The following is a 24,456-nucleotide window of genomic DNA, read 5'->3' as shown; positions in this document are numbered from 1 at the left end:
GGTAGACTGGTGGGCATGTGAAAAGCAAACAGATTTCTTGGAGCACAGTTTGGACGTCACAGTCAGTCCGTGTGTGCTCTCTTCAGAGCCCTTTGTTGAGGGGGTATTGTTTAATATTTACATCTCAGGGGACTTAAAAAGGAAGTAATTAGCAGGAATAGCTTTAAGTGGGTGGCTGCATACTTGTGCCATGGTTCTTTGAGTGTAGTAAATGGGGCTGCCATATTAAGGCAGTGAGAGGGAAGGGCCTTAAAGTTATGTAAACAAAGCCGGTTCACAGAGGGAGGGATTCCACTCTGCTGATGGCCTGGTCCATTAACTGTCGACCAAAAGTTGTGTGTGTGTGTGTGTGTAATCAAGGCAGTGAAGGACTGGACATGTTTTAAGGTTCTGCGTTTTCTGATAAACACGGTTGTATAAGCGGAGACCAAAGCTCTCTCCCGGGGTCGTGTCAGCACGAGGAAGACAAAGCAGCGGGACTTCTTCATCCGCCAGGTCCATCTAAAGGAAAAGGCTCAGGTGTCAAAGGTCTGACCAAACGCTGTGGGGCCATGAGCGAGGCGCTTTTGGAGAGCTCGGAGGAAGAGCGCACGGTCGGCCGGGCCATCAAGCTGATGCCTAGATCGAAGGGGAGCTCACCCACCGGCTCCCCCAGGATGTCACCCCGCGACTCCCCCAGAAGCTCGCCGCGCAATTCCCCCCTGCTTTTCCGAAGGCTGATGATGAACCGGAGCATCACCCAGTTGAGGCGCTTCACCGTGGCTCACACACCCAGGTAGTTCACCTTTGACCTCTGTGCTCTGCACTTTGGGGAAGGCCAGGGTCACCGTAGCTTTCACCTCGAGAGAAGAACGGAGTCAGGAGAGTCTAGACAGTGTCGTTGTTTATCTCTCTTTGCCGAGCTCCTCCAGCCATAAGAATCTAAAAATCTTGTTCTATTTTGCCAGTTACGCAATAGAACATCACAAGGCTGATTTCAAAGCTGAAGATGCAGCCCACCCGACAGAAAAGGTGATTCTAAGTTTGAGTCAGTGGTTGCGTTTTCTAGCTTACAATTGCATTTGAAGAGATGATCTGTGCTAAAGCATGAATAAGCTCTTTGTTCTTTGGGAGGATGATCTGTGAGATTTGTTGGCCTGAGGTGTTCATTGTCACTGTGGCTTGTTTGTATTAAATTGAACCTCTTGCTTTTGCTGTTGCTTTGTACATAGCAATCCTGTTTGAGCCCATCCTGACTGCTCGAGATCACTGGATTTTCTTCTTTTGTTTTGTAATTCGTAAGGCAACAAACTGTCTTAATCTAAAGCACCGTTTTAATGTGCAGGTATTCAAAGAATTGCTACCTCGTATCCACATTGCTGTCCTCCTGAGGATTGTCTTGATGTTCTTATATTACCCCGTGTGTGTGTTTGTGTGTGTGTGTGTGTGTGTGTGTGTGTGTGTGTGTGTGTGTGTGTGTGTGTGTGTGTGTGTGTGTGTTTGTTTGTGTGTGTGTCTCACACATACCATGTTTGGTTTTCCTCACTTGTCTGGTGTGATGAACAAGAGCCTAGATACGGTATGTTTAAAGGGAACAGCTGCCAAATGTAGAGACAGATAAAGACTCTCAGTTTCTCCCTACCAGTCCCCCGGTCAGGCAGTGGTTTATAGCTCAGAGATAACCCCATCTTGATAAGATGCCTGTCCTTCATTATGTTCTTGCTGTCCGTCTGTGCTGTTCACCCTGTCCGTCCTGTCAGAAAATAAAACTGCAGGTCGTGTGTATCTTAGCTGCAAACTGAAGATGTGGCAAATGTGTTGGGAATTGTAAACATTATTCACCCAGTGACAAGCTGTGTTTGAAACTTGACTTAACTTGGCTTAAATCTGTGTTGTCGAAGGTGTGGAAGGCCTCTGCTTACCTTGCTTTTAACAGCAGGTAACTGGTCAGCAGAGATGTCGTTTATGAGTTGCAGATAATTTAGCTTGGATCATGATAAGGATTTTATTGTTTTGCTAGCAAGTTGTAAACTCAGTATTTCAAACCTTTTTTTCTATCTTATTCACACCTGACTCTATGTAGAGATTTAGAGTTCCTTTTGTCTTCCATTCTGTAAACATTGATGTCCATGAAGATCATGCTAGGTACTGACTTAACCTTAAAAACGGAAAGGGTTTCTTTTTTTGGAAAGAACCTACGTGGTTTCAAACAAAGGAGACGAAACCTGCTGTTAAGATGAGAAATGGCAGGATGGAGGTTCAAACTGGAGGAATTAAACTAACTATGCATCTGTCAAAATGTCCCTGCCAGTTGGGTGAATAAGGACAGATTCAATTCATATGATCCCTTTTGTCAGGATAGATGAATGGGGTAATGGAGTTGTGTAGGGACGATCTTTTGAGGAAGAACAGATTTGTGAGATTTGTTCTCTCACCCTTACCATAAAAATGTGGACGTACTGTTATCTGATTGCACAATCACTCAATGATTGTGATTCGTACAGGAAATGTGATGATACTGCAGTATCTCCAGGCTAATCTGTAGAATGTTCCATGGTTCTCAAGCGTGCCTCCATTGTGAATGTCATGTGACTCTGTAGTGCTTTTTTCTTATGTAGACGTCTAGCCTCTGGAGTGAGTTGAGGTGAAAACTGATACCGCCATGTTTTGTGTTAGCCAAAGGTGTTGAGTTGAAAGGGAACGGATAAGGCACCCTGGCTTGTGCTCTAGCCTCGCAGTTCTCCAGGGTTGTACTCTGTGTCATGTGGCCCGGCGCCTCTAGAGAATGTTTACATCCAGGGCCGGAGTCATCCGCTTTCAGCACAAGTGCTTCCAGCAGCCAGAGCTCGGGAGTTCACCCTCTGCCTGACCCATAATAACTACTGCATGTTGCTGTAAACACTCCGCCAGAGACCACACTTATGTGCCACGCTTTTCTGCATTGCTCATATTTTAACACCTTTGATCTCTTTTTATTTGATTTTTATATATACGAGTTCTTCTAATGGGGGAAAAAATTATAATAATATATATATAATATAAGTTGTATTAATCCTTAAGGTAAATTATCAGCAAGAACAATACCAAAAAGACAAGAGCTGCTCTACTGCATGCTTGTCATACAAGTAGGTGGAGAGATATGTATGCCGTAATATGGCAAGTTTTTGTACAGGTTGAACAATCTTCTAGATCCATGCAAATACATTCTCGCATGATACCAGTCAACCCATTAGCAGGGCCCATTTTTATAGATACTAGTGATTTTCTAGCACTCACAATTTCCAACTTCTCTTTAGATAATGAGTCGCTCTTTACGGGCATGGAAAAGTTCAAAACTAGTTTGCTCAGAAGAATGCAGAGTTTGAAACAGAAACAGCAGTGAGCTATGTCTAAATATGACTGATTGTTTGTTTGAAGTGCATGCTATGGTACATACCCATGACAAATAGTTGATGTGTTTTAAACAAACAAGAGCATTCCCTATTTTTACCTCCCTAACCATCGTAGCTGTATGTATGTAGAGATGTATGAGTAGCTCATTGTAATATTGGAACCAATTTCTTTGTTGCTCAAAACCCCGTGCTTGTGTTTGTGGTTTGGTGGGACCTGTGTTTTGCATGTGATTCAGTGATGAAGCGGACAACAGCGCCAATATGCGATTGCATTTCCGTCCACTAGGGGCTGACGCTTCCCATGTTGTTGACACATCTCACAGGTCAGGTGATGAAGAGGCTTTGCGTCAGAGTAGGGCACAGAACTACCCAAAGACGCATGACAACTTTCACCAACTTACAGCTGCCTTTGAAATCGCTCCTTTGTCTCCTTTATTTCATTTATTTTTCATTGTGAACGCGCAGCTGTAAACTTTGGCAGGCAAAAGCACCATCTTAGCTGCTAACAGAATCGGTTCTGGCTCGTTAAAATCATCCATCCCTTAACAAACTCTTAGCAGCCTACGGGTGACGATACTCAAATCAAACACAAAGCTTGTACTTTCCAGCAATCTGCGTGGAATGGCAACCCGATGCCATTGTCCGTGTTGGTAAATGCCCTATAAGCCACGTCCCACTGCAGCCCTCCCTTTATGTATTGAATTTAGCCTGAGGTATAGACGCAACTGGTTGCCTCGTTTGGAAGCAGGTCAGCTGCATGTGTGGGACTTGCAGTGTGGACAGAAGGGGAAACAGGCGGACAGGTCTATGGACTCATGAAGGAGGAGTACAGGGCCACACCAGGAGACTCATCTGATGTCTCGCATGGTCTTCAGCACTAGTGCCTCTCTGTTCCCCCTCCAGGGTTCTGTCTCTCGCTGTCCCTCCCTCTGGATCTGTCTGGTTGGTCTCTTGTCTTTTACTCTGCATTCCACTCCTTCTTCTGCCTCTCTCTCTCTCTTTCAAGATATTGTTGGTGGTTCCAGGCCAGATTTTAGTTCCAGCATTCAGGATTCAGAGAAAGATTTGTCAAATATGGAAGGCTGATGGGACTGCACACTTCAGGGAGCACCTGATGGGATTATAAAACCCTTCCCTCATTGGCAATTTTCTTGGATTTCATTTTTTGGTCTGCGGAGAGTGTGTTTTCTGCTCTAAGTCGTGAATCAATATTTGTAGAGAGTTGAGAGTTTGGACAGGATTTTATTGTTATCCCTCTTATTTAAGAGTTCTGATTTAAGATTGCGATTTCCTATTTAGGAATGTGTTTAACTCAAGTTAAAAGATTATCTTGCCAGCTCATTGGTCAGCAGCCAAGCTAAGCAAGCTGAAAATTTGCTACAGATCTGCTTGGCTGACTGATTTTGGCTATAATTTCAGCATTACTTTGGCTTCAGTTCCCTGAGGCAGAAATGATAGGTTTGCACGGTTGATGTGAGCATGTTCTCATTATATCAGACAGATGACTGAGACTCACAGCTTTACGTGAAAAATCTGACTCTGAAAGTGCTTACATACAGTACGTGCATACAACATACTGCTTATTGTACTATGAAGTTTGTGTGACTTGAACATTTGTAGGCTGTCTAAAGGTCCTCTCATAGCCACTCAGGCTCTGTGTGGCAGACACTTCTTGCAGTTTTGTTTAGTGGAAGTTGTCAAAGAGGAGGTGGCTGAGCAGTTGTTTCTACAGCCCATGGAGGCTACAGGCTCTGGCAGAACCTGACTGATCTACTTGAACAGAATGTGGATTTGTGGCCATCTTGAGAGATCTATGGATACAACACCTATCCGTTTCAACAGTTCCATCTTCTCGGAAGCGCAGTGAATCTCTGTAGTTTTTTTTCCTCAGTAAATTTGGTTGAACATTTAAAGAAATTCCACAATGAATAAAGACTCACGCTTTCCCCGGAAGTCTGTGCAGATGAACTACTCGACCAGGAGGCACTCATGCATCGGGTATGTATAATGCTTTATCTAATATCAAATGTTATCTTCTTGCCAACATGGATTTCAAAGTTGGCCAATCTTGTGATTTATTTTTACACCCTCACCCTATAAGGCATTAGCCGCAGTGGGTCTAAACCTGTCAGTTTTTTTAAACTGCAGCTGTTGCTTTCTCACTGAGTTAAGTTTGTAATTCTAGATTACAACACAAGTGTGTACAATTGCCTTGCGCTGTCATAACCGGAACTGCTTATTGATAGTTGTTGTATACCTCTATAATGCCAGCGAGTTATGTAATCATAAGTGGATGTAAATCTGCTCTAGACTTGTTAGTTCGCTGAATCTTTTCAAACTGACAAAACCTCTACAAACAAGCAGTAAATGCTGAATTTAAAAGGTCACATTCTAGCTTTTTAAAAGGTAAATTAACTTTTATGTTTTTGCTTGTTCTTCAGCATGGCCAAGTCACTTCACTGTTAGTCTTCATTTAAAAAAGAGAACGTGTACTTTGTCAGAATATAATGACTAAGTGGTTATGCCCTTTTTCTGCATGACTTTAATAAGCAAACAGTCAGTTGAAAGTAGCACAATCTGAGTTTTAGTTGTATTTGTTCATACATATATTCAGAGCACAAGACAATCATCAATTTCAACTGACACATTTTTGTATCAAACTACCTTGATGCAATTTCTTTGTATGAATATTCTCATATGAATATACCATGGTTTATTGTCTTCTGGAGAGCAGAGATATGTTCATTACATAACCCTTTGGTGCATAAGTGCAGCATTATGCCATCAAACCCCAGTCTGCAGTTGCGGAGGTATAGATTTTCTTTTCCCTATAATTTCATCCTGGCTAGATCTGAACAGAACAGATGATGATAGTATGGTGACATTTAAGCTCTATTTGGTCTTGATGTTGTGTATTTTATATGGACGCCTGTGCCGTACCCGGGACAGCCCAGGGCCATTAGAGCTGACCAATCGATGGCACAGCCAGGGTCCACTGCTATACCCCCCAACCCCCCCCCGCCCCACCCCCACAGGGATGCTGGGAAAGAGCCAGGCAGAATCCCGATGATCAGACACGCCATGATCCTGTTTGGATTGAGCTACAAAATAGCCAAACTGTGTCCAAAGACAGACGGGGAAAGGAGCATTGAATTTGGATGACAAATGGCATCTTAAATGACCCATAGTGTGTAGACTCACATAGACTTGGGTCTTGTCTTGAGGTCTTGAAGTTTTTTTTCTGCTTTTAATTCTTCTTGACTGTTCACATGAACAAATCCAAAACTAAGGTCACCTCTGTCACCATTGTGGTTTAATTTGCCTTGGCAATAGGATTACAATTGAGAAAATACACCATATATGAATATTATGAGGATGTGAAATGCCCCCATTAGATGAGTGTTAGATTTTGCAGATAACTTAATTTTGTCTCATGGTAATCAGTATCTTTATTTTAAATTTCATATATTTTTGATTCGATAAATAAATCAAACTCATACTTTACTGTCTGGTTTACTTTGTGTTTGGGGCGATTTAAATATTTAAATTGACATGCACTTACACAAATATTAGCGGTTAATTATTGTAGGTTTACAATGTGTTTAAGCAAAATGTCCTTGGGTTGGAGTTTACGTAAAAATCAACTAATTTTGATCAATGACATATGATGAAACTTCAGTATGGGGTTGAATATCATTGAATATCAATCTGCTGCTATTGGCCTTGAGTTTTTAAGTCATTATTAATGTTAGTATTACATATCTTACCATATTTTGGATTATAAATACTGAAGGGGAAACATGTTCTGTGCTGAGGATTATCAGTTGTTTAGGCGGGGTGACCATAACAAGTGTCAAGCTTAGACGCACATTGTTGATTCAGACTAGTGAGAGTATGAGCTCTGTCAAACGTTTCTGTAAACCTCTTTAGAACGGACACTGTTTGGCAGCGTCCCCAAAACATCGCTGCTCCTGAGCTCAGTGTGTCTGTAATGGACCTGTCATGGCTTCCCGCCGCGTCGCTCAGTGTCATGTGGTTAACAAGGGGGTCATTGACACCCAAAGACAACACTCTCACCCCCTCTGCTGCCACCACCTTACCGCTGGTCTACACAAAGCGCTGGCTTGTCCTGCAGATGTGGCTGTCGTCACTGGCAGTCCAGTCAGTACCAGGGCACAGACCTCAGCACTTCTCTCTTTCACTCACTCTCTTTCTCTCTCTCTCCCCCTCTCTCTCTTCATCCCTCCATCCATCCATCATCCATCCATCCATTTTTCTATCCATCTAATTTTGCTCTCTGTCATGGGCTCCCGTTTTATTGTTCACCCCTCTCTATATAAGAGTCTATCTGTGCCTCTCCCTGCTCACGTCGGAGCTCCGACCTTAAAACCGTAATACTGATGCTGCTCATGGATAGAGTGGTCCCATTCACTCAGAGATTTCTTGAATACCAGTCAGTAACTGTGAAGTCTGTGGCCAATATGTGCCGTTGCGCTCATGTGAGTGTTTGTGTGTGAGTGTGTGTGTGTGTGTGTGTGTGTGTGTGTGTTTGTGTGAAAGAGAGAGAGAGAGAGAGAGAGAGCCTCTCCAAGTTTATGATGATGGGTCCTTGTACTTTGTGATGGTGTCCCAAGAGTCAAACCAGGCGACCTTATCATGGGACAATGGTCTCTGTGACCGTGGGCCCCAAAAATAAAGTCTCTGGGCTCAGAGTCGGTCGATAGTTGCGTATGCTGTGGCTGGGGCGGCTGTGTGCGTCAGCGCACTGCTCCATATTTTCAGCATGACTGCTTTCCCCAATCACCAACAAAGCGCATTGATCGCCCCGGCCTATTTGAACGCACACTAACTGTTTGCTTGCCAAAACTGTCTCCGATGGTGCACCACAGCGCTGAGCGTACCTGCTTCGTGCGAGCGGAGAGAAATACGCACTTTTAAAAGTCCTTCGGTGTCTGGAGCGAGTAATGTGGGACCTCTACTGGCTCACTGTTGTACAGAAGCTGCTGGAGGCCTGAATGGAGTCGCCAAGGAGGGTTGTGAAGTGTCGAAGGTATGGTGTGAATTTGTTCAAATCATTGTGGTGAGATTTTCGCTTATGTAAAACGTTGTGATTGGATATATGATTGTGTATCATGTTATTTCCCTTGATGCTTAAACTTGTGTGAGATGAGAGTGTGGTTTCTGAATCTCATTTGTAGTATCAGGCGTTGCTATTTGTCTTTGAGAGGAAGGTTGGTTTTGCAGAGGAACTTCCCAGAGCTCAGCTGGTGGCTGGGCTCTGCTTTTTTCATGGCACCAGTAGAGGGCGCTGGCATCTCAGCGCACTGTTTTCCTTCTAAATATCCAATTGAAATGGGACAGAAATATTGTCTCATCTGTAAATAGTTGTCCCTCACAGTCACCACATAGCTATACTGTGCACACAGGGACAGAGATAAAGAAGCATAGATAAAGACCCTTTAAGAGAGTGATCGTGAGGATGAACTAAACCAATGAAATAAAGAGGGAGAGGGAGAGGGAGAGACCGTCAGAATACCCACTTGTCTTGGGGAGGGGTGTGAGTTCCGCTGCAGACTGAGGTGTGTGGTATGTGGACACTTGCATCACGTCAGCAGCACACATGCCAGTGAGGCATAACAGCCTGGCTAGAGTTACCCCTGAGGAAGGAAGGAGACATGGGGGAGTGAGTCATTCCCTTGGCAAACTCTTGTGGTCATCACTGCTCTCTCTCTCTCTCTCTCTCTCTCTCTCTCTCTCTCTCTCTCTCTCTCTCTGCTCAATGGACTGATCACAGGGGTACAGTAGGCGGCGTTGGCACACCAGTGAGAGTCGTCATGCCGTTAACAGTATGACGTCCGCACATTAATCCACTCTTTAAATTGCCCCACACTGTTTGTGCACTATATCATCCACTGGCATGAAAACCTCTTGTGCTAAATGTCAAGGTTTTTTTTTTTTTTTTTTTTTTAAGAGACCAGACGACTAACGTGTTTGCGTTCGAAACGGACAGCCGCTCACAGAGTGTTTTTCCTCTCCGAAAATGTATTTTCCTCCTCCGGGCTGCTTTACAGAGTCGGCCTTAAAGACGCTGACCAGACGTAAACGTCAGGGTCTGGTTGCCTTCACGCGCTGACTGGCCGAGGCCCGGGCCCTTTTCCACAGACCCTCTGCATCTCGGTAATGAATCTCAAGGAGGAGGACTGCGAGGAAAGGCCAGCCAGAATATCTTTGACACATGACCTTGACGCATTCTCTCATTCCTCATGTAACAAGCGCTTGGGCTATTTCGCTTTCAGTTGCGTTCGAGGGAACAATCAATCACAATACTTTTTGTGATTTATTGTACTTGGAGTCAGATATTTATAACCTCGCAGACTGCCACGTCTGGTGTATTGACCATATAAGTGGTGTCATTAGGCAAGTGGAAAAGAGACATGTTTATAAATGTTTTCAAGAGGTGGTTCATAGCGGTTTCTCTTGTAGACACCATGACCTGCTACTGCAATTAACATGCTGAAAAATAGGCTTGTTTAGCATGAAGTTTTCATTTCAGTTCGTTTTCCTCAGCATGTCTCTTGAGAAACGAGCTTAGTTTTTTTAAGGAAAAACCTAAGAACCCCTCCAAAAAACCCCTGACAGTTCACACAGAGAAGTGATCCTATATCTCTTCTTGCGAACCCCACTGAGGTTCCCTTGCGTGAACGTCACCATGTTCCATTGTCAGAAAAAATGCTTTATGATTTCCTCTGTGGTATTTCATTCAGTCTCTTGCACACACAATGCCCAGTCCTACTTTCTCAAGTGAAACTCCTTTCGTTCCACACTTCGTAGAATGCTACAAAGAGTGCTCATTTAGAGTGCAGCTTCTTAATATCTCTGTTATTACCTGTATGTGAAGATAGTGAGCACGTTAAATACTTTGTCACCTCTTATCATAAGTTTCTTAAGTCCTAGGGGATCTGTCGTCCACTACTTTTGGATTACATAGATACGTGGCTTACATAGATACGATTTGTTTTGATGTATGTATTTGAGATGATATACATATGAGTTCCGGTGTTTTGATGTATGTATTTGAGATGATATACATATGAGTTCCAGTGTTTTGTATGATTGTTTACGTCATGTGTGGATGTGTTCATGTTTTCCTGAGGCAGATATATTTAAGCGCACACTGTTCTAATCTGGACAGAGAAAGATAAGGGCTGGAAAGCATCTGTTTACATAGCTTTGTTTGAGTGCTTGCAGACCATTTCTACCATCATGTTTCCTGGACCCCAAGCAATGTTATAGGTGAACTAGCTCAGCATTCCACTCAGTACAAAGTCTCAACATGTGATACGAGACAAGCTGTTGTTCTTGGGGTGATATTTAAGAGTAGTGGCAATTTGAAAGACCACCAGGGACATCTGGTTATTGTTGGACGTCCGTGTAATCTATATTTGAGTACGGAACTATTTCAGTTGCACAACTTTACTGGGAACGCACGTCCTCATTCATTGCTGAAATACAGGTCGGTTAGATTTCCAGGCTGTCCCTTAGAAAAGTGGATATAAATATGTTTTTGTGATATAGGTTATTGGTTGTAAGTGTTATAATATTTGTCTTAACATTTGCAGCATTTGAAGTGCCATAGCTAGTTATGTTTGCATAGGTATTTTCCATCCACTTTCCAGTGTGGAGCCATGTAACAACAAGTAGCTGCAAGACTGTGTCCTCATTAGGTAAACACTTGTAGCGTTTTGTAAACACTAGGTGTGTGTCCGCCACTTGGCATTTATGAACAGCAGTGTCAGTGCTGGACAGAAAGTTTGGCACACTCTGGCCAGCCATTCCTCAGTGCAACATTTAGCTATGAACACCAGCAAGGAACTTTAGGACTTTCCTGAATAGTTCAGTGGTTTGGACCGGGCTGGAACTTTAGATGGGGATTCCAAAGCCCAGGAGAGTCCCAACTTTTGTTGGTCAGAACCCTCTACTGTGTTTTCATATTAACCATCAGACAGAAAAGCATTCCAGTATTCCAGCCAAAAAAAAGTGCCACTTACAGCAGCTTGAAGTGTGTTAAGTTAGCTTTCTCAGGCAACGACACGAAGGGTTAACTGAGAAGGCATTGAGGTGGAGGGCGTAGGTTTGGTTGGGGAGGGGGGAGGGGGTGGGGGGTGGGGGGGGCAGGAACCATGCTGTCTGTGACCCCACCCTCTCTCTTAGTGCTGAGCTCACTGTAATTCAGGCAGGAAAGCAGACAGGCAGAGAGGCAGCTGCGCGGCGAGCTCGTGCAGTGAAGGGGCCCAAGCAGCAGCGGCGGCGGACTGGCCTGAGTCTCCCAGCTCCCACACCAGCTCAGCTGTCACGACGACGAGACACTCCGGGAGAGGAAGAGCACTTCTGAACAACTTCAGAGAGGAGGGGAAACGGAGGGAGGGAGGGAGAGAGAAAGAGAGAGAGAGAGAGGAGGAAGAGAGCGTGAGCTGCTGAAATGATGGGAGATTTTGGAGGAGGGCTGACTGCTGTGCTGTCCTTCAGCGGCTTTTAATGAGGATATAACACGTGTTCTTGGCATGTATGAGTCATGTGTATGAAGATGGAGTTTAGCCTGCTTAAGCTTGAGCCTGGCCAAAACATGCCAGACTGGAGATTCATTTCCCCCTATTTAGTGGGAAATGGTGGGATGCCTCCGTAAAAAAAAAAAGAATTCAGGAGCCATGGATGTCATTGTGATTTCGTCTCATTCTAGTGTCTGTAAAATTGCATCTGACATAAAGACGCAGATGGCCATTTTTAACTTTGGGATACCAGGACTGCTTTAAAAATTTGAAGACAGACATTTGTGAGACATTTAAATGACGACCACCTAGGACCTTCTGGAGAAGAAGAGAAGACTGAGAAGCATGAAAATGAGCGCGCCAACCAACTGTGGATTCCTGTCCTCCGCGGAACGCGCTCCCAAAGTCCGGAACGGGAACATCCATGGGTCTCCTTGTGCTGTCAATAGACCCATTGATATTATTCAAAAACGCAGGCGGTAATTCACCCCACATCGCACTTCATTTATGTCCTCATGTTGTCTTGCTCTATCCTTTGTTTTTATGCTTTTTCAAAGTAGAAGGTTTGAAGTGAAAGTAGAAGGATCCCTTTGGGATTGAGCAGTGATATGTATCATGTACCGCGGGTGCCCATTGGTTATGTGGAAATTCAGGATCATTTTTTTTTTATTCTGTCCCCCATCCATTACACACCAGCAGAGCTGAGCTTTTCTGATTTGATTGTGCTACAACACAAACTTAAAAACTTAAGCCGTATGCTAGACAAGAGTTAGGACTTCAGTTTGGTGAGGTGGTTGGGATTTATATGATCCATTTTAAGGCTCGTATCTGTTCTATCACTTAGTGGTCAGTGATTTTAAATGGAGCTGCAAAGCCTCTGTCCTCCCTCTGTCAGTCAGGGTCTGGGGCGTGCGTGCGTGCGTAGGAGACAGAAACACACACACACACACACACACACACACACACACATAGACACACACACATAGACACGCGCACACACATCCATACATACTTACACATGCTCACATACACAGGCACAGGCACATTCACATTCACACTGAGAACTTCTATCCCACACAGGCAGATTTGCATGCATCTACACACACATCTTAATACTTTATTTGGATTGCCAAGCAGAACACATATCAGTACAAAACCCAAATATTATTTTTAAAAGGTTCTCACACACACACACACACACACACACACACACACACACACACACACACACATACACACATACAAACACACAGCTCCTTATACACAGGGTACCCTTTGCATAAACACAAATGTAGTCCTCCAGGCTTTTTATTATCTGTGTCTATGGGGTTAGCCACAGATAGCAATACTAACTGTATGGTCTGTTTTCATTAGATTTCTTTTTGGCCTCCATATCTTATGCAATGTCTATGCTTATCAGATGTAATACGGTACTTCGGGAGGGGTGAAGGACTTTCGAGGCGTATAAAACAAACATCTGTAGATAGACGGTCACAACGAACATTTAGGCAAAATATTAGCACTGAAAATAGGCAGTAGATCCTAAGTGTGGGGAAGCGGCAGTGAGAAAATGAGATGGGTTTGGGTTTATTAGGACAGTGTGTTGAGCATAAGCTGCCCAGGAAGGGCAGGAGGCCTCTCCATTACTCTGAATGAGTGTAGTTATTTGGTTTGAACTACAGGGGAGTTCTTTCTCATGTAGCAAAGGCACAGGAGGAGAGGCATACACACGTAGAAACAGGCAAATCAGTGCATAGTGTATGCCACAGCATTATTTTATATAAATAATGACGATATTTTCAGTTTGTATCATATAGTATAGTACATGTATATTTGCAGTCATTTCATTATATGCATTAATTGCAGACAAGCGTTGTATAATTATACAATGCTTGTCTTCCTGTACAAAAAGGGGTGAGCTGTTGACTTCTACTCGTTTCTTATGGGTATCTTTGGAGATCGTAGGTAATCTAATTAGTCTGAGTCATGAAATGTTGTAGGTTTTGGCATGTGTTAACCTAAGCGCTTTAACACATTCGTAATCTTATATTTGGTAGAGTGTATCTGTCTTCCTTAAGTTTCTGCAGGCTTTGGAATCTATTCAGGGTTTTTTTTCTCAGGTTCCATTTTTCAAAAGAAATGATTAGCGAGTGAAGATTAATTGTAGCATTTAAAGGATGATGAGTTTGGTTTCAGTGCCATGCTGCGAGCAGTGTTCATTTCCTCAGCTCTGAGGAGACATTTATGCAATTTAATTTAATACTAGCACCTTTTAAAAATGGTTTCTATCGCAGTACATTAAAATAGTTGGCTGAGGACTGTCTGCACATAGCCAAAGTAAAATCTGTCATGATAAATGTGTCAGGTGTAGTCACTAGTCTTTTTTTGAGAGTCCCATTAAACACAGAGTGTGTTGGAGCTGATCGTTATTCTCCATCTCAGCTGTAATCTTGTAAAATTGGGTTGCATTCACGTGGAACTTTACAGTTCACTTAACATCATGAGATTCGTCATGTCTGATAGGTTGAATGGTAGCTTTTGGGTCCAATACCAGTTGATTTATTCATCCACTCCAGCCATTTTCCAACAGAAACCCATTAAACTGCTTAGAACCGCAGGAGCTCTTTCCCCTAATCCTAAAAGCTGATTTTGTGGAACCTATGAACACCCAAAATCCTTAGAGAGGACAGTCACTGTATTCACATACAAGCCCCCCTCGATTTGCCTCCGGATTTGCCTTGTTGCGCTTTAATGTGTTCCAGACACTTTGCGCGTCTCTAACCTGTTTTCACATGCGTGCAAAACAATCCTTTAGGATAACAGGCAGGCCCTCTGAATGTCATTGCCCTCTGAAGAACCCTTAGCTGTTTGCACTGTGCAGCCCAAGCGCTGGGCTCCACCATGGAAAGCCTGATGCGGCTCATTGATGTTTGTTTGTAGTGAGAGGTTTTGCCGGGGTTGTAGCTCATCTTTGTGCTTTCAGCTGCCCGAGAGTGCTTCTCCTCTTCAGATCAGAGTTCAAGGTATCGTGGGGGAAGATCTGACAGGGTGGACCCTGTTTTGGATGACGGGAGAGGGGGTTCATGGCTACTTTATCCCAGTCTGTGCAACGACGTTTGTCAGCATTTTACTGTATGTTCCAAAAGTATGGATTTATTTGTTGTTTTCAACCAGTGGCATTGTGGTAAGCAACATGGTGAATTTCAGCAGCCTAAATGTAGCTCGTGCCCCTTGCCATTCTCTGTCATTACACATGTTGTTACAATCTTACGAAGTATGAAGGGTGAGGAGCTGCCATTGACTATGAGGAAGCTTGAAACCGTACAGACTGAGGAGGCGTCAGCCCTGGAGCGTGCAGTGTTTAAAGATTTGTCCCTGGCCGTTGTAAACACTGAGTTCTGGTACAGCCAGTCAGACAGGGCGTTGCTGAGGACAATAGCATGCACATGGATGCTGCAGTAAGGGCCGGATCAAAGAGAGCTGCAGGTCTGTAAAGAACGAGTCAGGAGTGTGTCAAAGGGCAACTTGGAGTTATGAAGAAAACTAGCTGCATTGAGACTTTGAAAAAGTGCAGCTACACCACAAGACAATCCCATGCTTGACTTCACTAACTCTGGCAGTCTCTTTGGTTATGTTTGTGAGACCAGGCGTCTTTTATAATGGGCTAAGTTTTATAGCAGACTCTCACTTTGATCACCGTGGGATGCATATCTTTCAGAAAGATCACATGCCTTGCATTTACGCTGGCTTACTTCATTTGGAAATGGAAGTGGTGATTCAAACAATTGAGGACATATCCTCTCCCCTCAGTAGCTCCCCTATTGTATGGGGGCCCATGGTAATTACCAAGATCCCCAGTTAGATAAGAATGTGTTGCCTGAGTAAACCGACTTGGACTTCTGCTTTAAGGTTTTTGTATGAATCTGTCCATGTGTGGTGGGTGTGTTTATGTGCAGGTGTGTGTGTGGTTGTACACATGTATGTGCTTGTGTGTGTGTATGCTTTTGTGTGTGTGTGTGCGTGTGTATGTGCTCGTGTGTGTGTGTGCCTGCGTGAGCAGTGTTGTGTGGGTTCTTGTGTTGTGGCTGCTTTTGTGCTGGTGTGTGTCTGTGTGTGCTTTTGTGTGGGTGCATGTGTTTGTGTGTGTGTGTGTGTGCTTGTGTGTGTGCGTATTTGTGTGTGTGTGTGTGTGTCTGCGCCTGCGTGTGCGTGTGTTTATTAGTGCGTGTCTGTGTGTGTGCGTGCGTGCGTGCTTTTGTGTGTATGTGCTTTTGTGTGTGTGCGCTTTTGTGTGTGTGTGCGTATGTGTGTGCGTATGTGTGTGCGTATGTGTGTGTGTGTGTGTGCTTTTGTGTGTGTGTGCGTGTGTGTGTGTGTGTTTCTGTGTGTGTGTGTGTTTTGTCTGTGTGTGTTTTGTGTGTGTGTGTGTGTGTGTGCGTGTGTGTGTGTGTGTGTGTGTGTGTGTGTGGTGTGCGTGTGCATGCGTGTGGGTGTACGTGCAGTGATCTGTGTTTACTGATTCTGAAGACCCTGAAGGCCCTGATTTGAAACAATGGCAGGTCTGCAGGAGACACACACACAACACACACACACACACACACACACACACACACAGACACACTGGTCTGCAGGACACACCACAGACTGGGTGAAGCAGGAACTGTGTCCCACTAGGCTGGTTAATGACCCGTAGCAGGCCGGGTGTTTATGGTCAAATGTAACGTGCTCACATTTCACCTCAGCCCCAGGCTCCACATCTCCTCCCACACACACTGACTGCCTTAGCCATTTGAAATGTATGCTAGATGCTCTCCAGTCTCCACACTGAAGCCAGTTATGTTGTTGCTGTATATTCTCAGTGTTCTGACCTGTCAGTGGAGGACAGGCTCGCGTCTTTCTCTCCTCACAGATTAAAAACAGACACACAGTCCACCAGCCCTTATTCTAAAGAGAAAATATACTGTTCATACAGCCATTCCCATTCGTTTTCCTCTGTCTCCATCTCTATCTCTAAGCCCCCTGACATGAAGTACGTGTGTTTCAGTATTGACAATTAATGATCGTTTCATGTTCTGTTGGAGAGGGGGGCCTGATGTAAGTGCTATCAGTGTCCGTGTGAACTGCCAGCACCCTCTACCATGTGTAAACATGTGAAGGGCAGCCCCTGGAGACCAGGCCACTGCAGCCCCCTCTCTCATGTCTGAGGGCCCCGATGGCGTTGCGCTGGGGCCACTCTGCAACCCTGCTCTGCTTTTGAGCTTTTCTAGGACCGGGAGGCATTCCTCCTCTGGTAATATGACTGAGGCCACTCCAGCGGATCTGGGTTGGGGCTGACGCAGTCAGTCGGCGCTCTGACGCAGAGCCGGTGTCGAGTGTTCAGACGTAGACGTCTGGATGTGCCACAAATCATGCCTCTGGTGACATGTGTCTGACACGACCCCCCCCCCCCCCCCGCCTGTGCTCTCACCGTGCCTCGACAGGCGGTTCCAGCCGAGAGCGTCTCTGACGGGGTACCTGTGCCTATTTGTGTTTCAGTGATACGTTCCGTGTGGTAACTCTTGCCGTTTGGAGGCCTTGTCAGGTTTTATGGCCCTCTTGTTGCAGGGAGGAGTGTCAGAGTTGTGACATTTATGGATCAACATCAAGGGCAACTGTTAAGTGTGTTTGAGCAACTGCTTCGGTTCATTGAGATGCTCCAAAAGGAATAATTTAGTGGTGTTTGAATCGCGGCGCAACCAAGACAAGAATTCATCTCTTCTCGTGTGCTTGTAAAATTCATGACGGTAAAAGGGGAACTGTGATTTTATCTTAGGCCAGTAGAGGCATCCTCTCCCAAGGAACTCTCCTCCTCTCGCTCCTCTGTGAACCTGCAGGAGTGTAACTCTCACTCACTGATGACTACAAGTATCAGTTGATCGAGTGGGAGTAGGTATTTTGGGTTCATCGGTTCTTTTGTTCATCTAAGTGCGCGTTTGCGGTCAAGCACAGTGACAGCTCCATTTGTGTGAGGGACACTAACACTGGAACTTTCAACTATTTAAACTATTTGTGTCAGTCATGTGTTTGTATGTGTTCCACAGCATGTTGCTGTCATACTTTTGAATGCATTGCATTGTAAACAACAATACACCTTTAATTGATTCAATTGTAGACATCATATTGATACTGAGCATGCAGCATGATACTTCACTTAGGAGCTTTAAATAACAGTGGGCTATTATGAGATGAATGGCTTTTGGACACTTCCCAGAGTGATCATAATGTTCTCAGTGGACACTGGAACTCTGTGCACATATTTCCGTACTTGTGCACCTGCACATGCTGCTGCCCGTGTGTGAATCTTATTTTGTTGTTCTTCGGTGGGAACACACTCCTTCAGCGCAGTCTTGTAGTCATGTGGAAAACAGCACACCCATCAAAACAAAATCACATCAAAAATGCTTTGAACCGAGGAGAACATCTGAAAATAGCAGTGGGGAAAGCGTGTGGGTGGGTATTTTCTTATGTGCGCTATAAATATACGAGCGCGAGCTTTAAATAGATCCCTCCATAAATATTCATGAATGAGGGGAAGAATTGAAGCGCAGTGGTGCAATGTGCCCACACTACCTTACAGGCTATTTTTAGCCCCGGCGCTTGGATTCCCTGCACGGAGAGAGGGAGAGGCTATTTTTAGCACGAGGGCAGAGCTGGCACTCTCCGCAGGAGAAGCGCGCCACTCTGAACGCTTAGAAACAACCGGAGGAGACACATCCTTACAGATGACATACCAAAGCAGAAGAGAGCTGGACGGAACGGCGCCAGCCTCGAGCACAGGTATTTTGGAGCGCAGCAGGGACACCGTCCTCAAACCCTTTTACTCTGCAGTGTCTGCACCTCCTCCAGTGTCTGCACCTCCTCCAGTGTCTGCACCTCCTGCCCACAATGTGCTGTACATTGGAGTGACAGCTGAAAATGTTTTTAATGCGTGACTTCCTTGGCTGCAGGCATATGCTTGCTCGCTCGCTCTCTGTCTCTCGCTCTCTCTGTCTCTCGCTCGATCCCTCCCTCGCTCCCTCCCTCCCTCTGTGCCGTGTACTTCTGTCACATGAATGGAGAGATCTTCGGCATCCATTATGTAATATACTGTAAGAGACCTCCGTCTTGTCCTCATGCAGCAGTGCTGTGGAAACAGTGAATGAGTGGGAGGGTTGGGTGTGCTCAACTCAACAGAATGCTGTGAGAAGTGCTTTTAATAGCAACAGACATTCTTGGGTTGCCCTCATGTACTTTGAACAGTTTCAAAGGAATTCTTTAACTAACTTTACAGTACACAACTTGAACACCCTTGGTAGGGTACTCTTTGCCAGTATTGCTATTCCATTACATTGGAGTGGATTAAATGCAACCTGTGGTGACTGCTGGCTTCATCGTAGCTTTTCTGTCAATTCCCCCATCGAATGCCTTCAATCATTTCTGAAGATCTGAAATACAACACATACTCTGTGGCAATGAGGCTGTCAGTTGTGATGGGAGAGTCCTGATTTTTTCTCCATGCCAAATGTCAGTGTTTTTATGAGTGAGTGTGTCATATTTAATCTACAGTATGTCAACAGTGTCCTGGACTCCTGGGAATCAACCACATTGCATCTGTTACTGGGAGAATTTGCAACATTTGCAAGCTAATTTGGCAATGGCTTAGCATTAATAGAATCAAGTGGGAAATTGTGCAAGGTAAACATGGCAAGCAGAGAAGACTGAGTGGGAGAGACGGAGGTATTGATTAGCACGCTGTCAGGTGCATTCCCCAAGCTGTTAGGAATTCACTTCATCCGAAGCGCAGGCTATTTATAGACCCTTTCACACGTTTTTCCCACGTCAGTGGGATGGTGAGAGCTATTTTTAGCACGAAGGCTTCTGCATCATGCCGACCTTGCAGCACTCGGCGATGTGCTGCCTCTGTGTGTGTGTGGGGGGGGGGGGGGGACTTCTCCATCTCCCAATCAGCTTCAGCCTCAGCCTGACATCTTCCCACTCTGCCCCCCTTGCTAATAAACATGCAGACACAGTCTCCTCTTTATCTTTATCTATGATGCCTTTTCACTTGAAGAAAACCCACTGATAGATCGAGTTCCAGTGTTCGTGGAAGGGCTCAAATGGAAATGGTAGTCATTTTGGGAGATGGGCATTATTCCAGTCAGGACCACCAGCCCTGTAGTTTGTCAAAAGGAGAGTTTTTTTTTTAAGAGAGCCTTCGTGTAGCATACAGCCCTGTAGGAGATGCAGATACTGTGTTGACTGTGCATACCTCTTGGTGTATTCTAGTTTGTTTTGGTGTTGATTCGTCATGAGTTAAATTAGCAGACACAGAAGAATGACTGTGGTCTTTCCTCCATATCTTATTGTAGACCTAACAGCAGGCCTTCATGGATTCATCCTCTGCAGAGACCGAGGCAACTGAGGCAGGAGGTAGAGCTGCTGTTTAGGTCCTCAGAGTGCTGCTGATGCCCTGGTCATTGGTGCAATTGTACAGCTGATGTGTCAGGTTCAGACTGCAATTAATCATTTACACAAGGAAACCACTGCACTGATGGCAAGAATTAAGCTTTTTATAAAAACGAATGTTATTAAGACAGAAATGCTTAGTGGTGCCTCAGATTCTACAAAGGCACCATGGCTGGTGGCGATGTGCTCTTAGGCCCTTCTTTGCAAGTATCTATTCCGGGAGATGCCTTGCACTGACCAGGATGCCTCCATTTCTTCACCTCACAATCAGCCTCACCCCTCTCCCTCTCTCCTCTCTCCCCAGTTTCGATGTGGAGAATGGGCTCGCCGTGGGCCGCAGTCCCCTGGACGCCCAGGCCAGCCCTGGTTCCGGACTGGCCCCGCAGGCCAAATACCCCCACAGCCAGCGCCGCGAGTCCTTCCTGTACCGCTCCGACTCCGACTTCGACCTTTCACCCAAAGCCATGTCACGCAACTCCTCCACCGCCAGTGAACTGTAAGTGTAGCAGCCTCTGCTGCTATCTCATACTCTGCCACGGCCTTGAAACTATCAGAATGTTGAAGACATCTTGGCTCTGACCATGTCATGTCACTGCAAGGACTCAGTCTCAAGGTCCTTGTTTGTACTGATAGATCTTTTTTTTAATAATAAAAACAGCTGAATATACAGAGAAATCATCCTGTATCACCCAGATTGCTTTTTGGGAAGCAAACAATTATGAGTTTTAATCAGTTTAGTTTGTAGAACCAGCATCATGTTGATCGATGTTAAACATAAACGTAGCGCGCACACATAGAGTCTCCAGATGCTTGTTTGTTGTTAGGAAATCCAGTTCAAGTTGGACACTTTTATAAGAGCATTACATCAAATTGCACTGCTCTGTGGGTTTGGAAAATCCCAGCCTCCTTATTGCCATGGCCAGCTGTTTTTTCCATCCTCGCACACTTGCTTGTCATCTCTGCTATGTGAGGCTTACAAGAAGTTGGAAAAATGCTCCTGTGTGGTTCTTCTTTTCCTGAGTTCTTTTCCAGTCATGCCAGAGCCAGTTTCCCCTTGTTTAAACACCTTAGTTTGGACTAAGGTGGAAAAAATTGGTTGCCGGGTCAACACAACTTGCTTGTGTTTCTTTGAAGGGAAGAAAGTTTGAAGCACTGGGAAGTCAACTGGCTAACTCGGTGAGGAGAGCTGTCACACCCCCATAGCTCACCCTTTCCCGGGGCTGTCCCTCCCACCGTCTCCGAGTCTTACATCATCTCCTTCCCTCCCTCCCTCCCTCCCTCCCTCGCTACTCCCAGAGGCTAACCACACACCTGGTGTAGCCCTTCTCCCGCTAGCCTGCTCCTGGGACTTAGACTCATGTGACCCACCTGAAAAGATTTGTTGAATTTTTTTATTAATCCAATCTACTATTATCCCTGCCCTGATTAAGTTCACTAACTTAAAGGAAGTAATGGCCATGCTCTCTCCTAAATAAATCACGCATGAAATACTTACATGTCTCCCTGTGTTCAGTTTATCCCTTTTAGCGCTCTTAACCGCCGTGTGTCATTTTCCCCAAGCCCAGCGAGGACACTCACTCATTTCATTGTCTTCGAAACACCAACTGTCCTGAGTGTAACTTTACTCCCCTTTTGTTTTATTTTCAGTAAGGCATTAAAACGTTGATTTGCTTTTAAAACTGGATTTTTTGTGTGTTTAACTGAAACTGAAGAAAAGGTGCACATTTTCAGTTGTGGCTACATCTGCAGCAAAATAAACTTTCCCTCAACTCTTAAAATAGTCTTAATGGAGACTTAGTTTGTATTTTATCTCTCTGTTTCAGGCATGGAGAAGACATGATTGTCACACCCTTTGCACAGGTTTGTAAGAAGAACACCCCAAACACATACATGTTTATGTAGGCTAGGGTTTCCTTTCTAACGGGCCACTCATGCAGTGTGAAGTCTATGTTTATGAGGCTTTGACTTTACTGAGGACAGCCCTTCCGCACACAGTGGCTAACGTTACGTAGCACATGCGTCACTAGAGTGCTCAGTTTACAGAGCGGGCCAGGAATCCAATACCACATTTGTCGATACGGGTGCTGACGGATGAGAAATCTACAAGGCTCTGGAAACAGGATAGCTTTTATGTCCTGACTACAGATTCAAAGGGTCACTGAAATCCTGACGAGCATGGCAGCTTTTGGTGGCCCAGTCTTTATCTTCATATTTACAAGGAGATGCTGACCTTTCTTTGTTGGATCTCAAAATAATGTATATATTTAATAAATACAATGTGAGGTGTTTGTAATCAATATATTATCAAATCAATCTCTCGTTATGATATTAGTGATAGGATCCCTCTGTTCTCATGACAGCTGTGCCAACTCACAGTGTTCATTCAACAGAGCTAATGAATTGAATGTGTCCACTCATGTAGGTGCTGGCCAGTTTGAGGACGGTACGGAGCAACTTTGCTCTGTTGACACATCAACAGGATCGTGTGCCAAGCAAGTGAGCCTCTTGTTTTGCCATACCATGTTTTCTTGAAATGATTTGTATTTGTATTGTGTTGCACCACTTATGATGTTATGTTTAACAGGAGGTCCTCAGGTAGCAACCCACCATCCCTATGCAAGACAACTGTTTCAGGTTAGTATCGACTTCATGTTTCTACACCATCCATAATCTTTCCCTGAATCCTTTCTTACTTACTTTATTTTTTAACATAAATGGTTGTGCATATTTCATGGTCACGGCAATAGTAATCAATTCAACTGTCAACAAAAGACATAAACAGATAGGTCACATCACTTCAGTCCACAAGCACAGAACTATCACGGGCTTCAGTTCCCTAGCGTAGACACTAGCATGGTGGGCACACTACCCATGGTGGGCACACTACCCATGGAGGGCACATACCCATCATGGAGGGCACATACCCATGGAGGGCACATACCCATGGTGGGCACACTACCCATGGGGGGCACACTACCCATCATGGAGGGCACATACCCATGGTGGGCACACTACCCATGGAGGGCACACTACCCATGGAGGGCACATACCCATGGAGGGCACATACCCATGTGGCGTGTTATTGTGTTTTATCAGAGGAGCCTTTTCCGAAGCTGGCAGTGGAGACCATGGAGGAGCTGGACTGGTGTCTGGAGCAGCTGGAGACACTAAAGACCCGCCACTCTGTTAGTGAGATGGCCTCTACCAAGGTAATCTACAACCCTCAGGGACACTCTCACTCTCCCATTTCATATTATCTACTTGTGCAACGCAACAACATCAACAATAATAATAATAATAATCATTATTATTATTACTATTATTATTAACATGACAATATTATTTTTCTTATTATTTGTATACTTTCTCAGAATCAAACATGAAGCATTCTCACAATTGAGCCATTAGCATCATCCAGGGCTTGGAGGCACTTCTTTTTCTTTTTTTTTTCTTTCATTTTTCTTGCTCAGTTACTGATTCCTTTTTTCCCTGAATGGAATATGACTTTCCTTTTCTGAATGGAACAGTTGCATGCATGCTCTGGACATAGCATCAAACCCCCACCCCCCACACTTCATCCCCTCCCCCAAACACGTTGTGTGCAAGTAAATGTGAATGAGTGCAACTCTCTCTCTCTCTCTCACACACTCACTCACTCACTCACTCACACACACACACACACACACACACACACACACACACACACACACACACACACATTCTCTCTCTATGTCCAGTCTGTGTTTTCTAGCCCCCTGTGTGATAGAGTGATTAGCACACCCACACTGAGCCACATGTGTGCTGGATGCATGTGCTCTACCGTACGCACGACATGCCTCTCACGGGAGCTGCAGCAGCAGGGAGCTGTAGAGAATTAGCCACACTCATTTCACTGGACAGTCATGTACTAATACTGTACTGTGTTTTTAAAAATCCAGCTGGACAAAGCAGTGGTCGAGTTTTTATTGTAGTCATATTGCATCTGCAATCCCAAATGAACAAGTACCAATTTTTGTCCTTAATGTATTTATGCGTTTTGTTTACATTTTTCTCAC

General features: G+C 44.7%; 1 protein-coding gene across 3 annotated transcripts in view; it reads left to right on the top strand.

Annotated features, from left to right (window-relative positions):
- Positions 1 to 583: 583 nt before the first annotated feature.
- pde4ca (phosphodiesterase 4C, cAMP-specific a) overlaps positions 584 to 24,456 on the top strand; it is a 31,186-nt gene continuing 7,313 nt past the window's right edge. Inside the window, exons 1-7 of one of the 3 annotated variants that reach the window (XM_031563392.2) lie at positions 584 to 775; positions 20,706 to 20,897; positions 21,536 to 21,577; positions 22,225 to 22,261; positions 22,824 to 22,897; positions 22,986 to 23,035; positions 23,498 to 23,610. In XM_031563392.2, coding sequence (XP_031419252.1) covers positions 615 to 775; positions 20,706 to 20,897; positions 21,536 to 21,577; positions 22,225 to 22,261; positions 22,824 to 22,897; positions 22,986 to 23,035; positions 23,498 to 23,610 — 669 coding nt within the window. In that variant the 5' untranslated portion in view covers positions 584 to 614. Of the gene's footprint in view, positions 776 to 1,453; positions 5,370 to 20,705; positions 20,898 to 21,535; positions 21,578 to 22,224; positions 22,262 to 22,823; positions 22,898 to 22,985; positions 23,036 to 23,497; positions 23,611 to 24,456 lie in introns of those variants that run through there. The other 2 variants (XM_031563396.2, XM_012827768.3) reach the window with 2 other exon arrangements.

This window comes from Clupea harengus, chromosome 25 (genome assembly GCF_900700415.2).
Source record: "Clupea harengus chromosome 25, Ch_v2.0.2, whole genome shotgun sequence".
Classification (NCBI taxonomy): domain Eukaryota; kingdom Metazoa; phylum Chordata; class Actinopteri; order Clupeiformes; family Clupeidae; genus Clupea; species Clupea harengus.
Note: the sequence above shows the minus strand (reverse complement) of the source record. Positions and strands in the feature narration are given on the sequence as shown.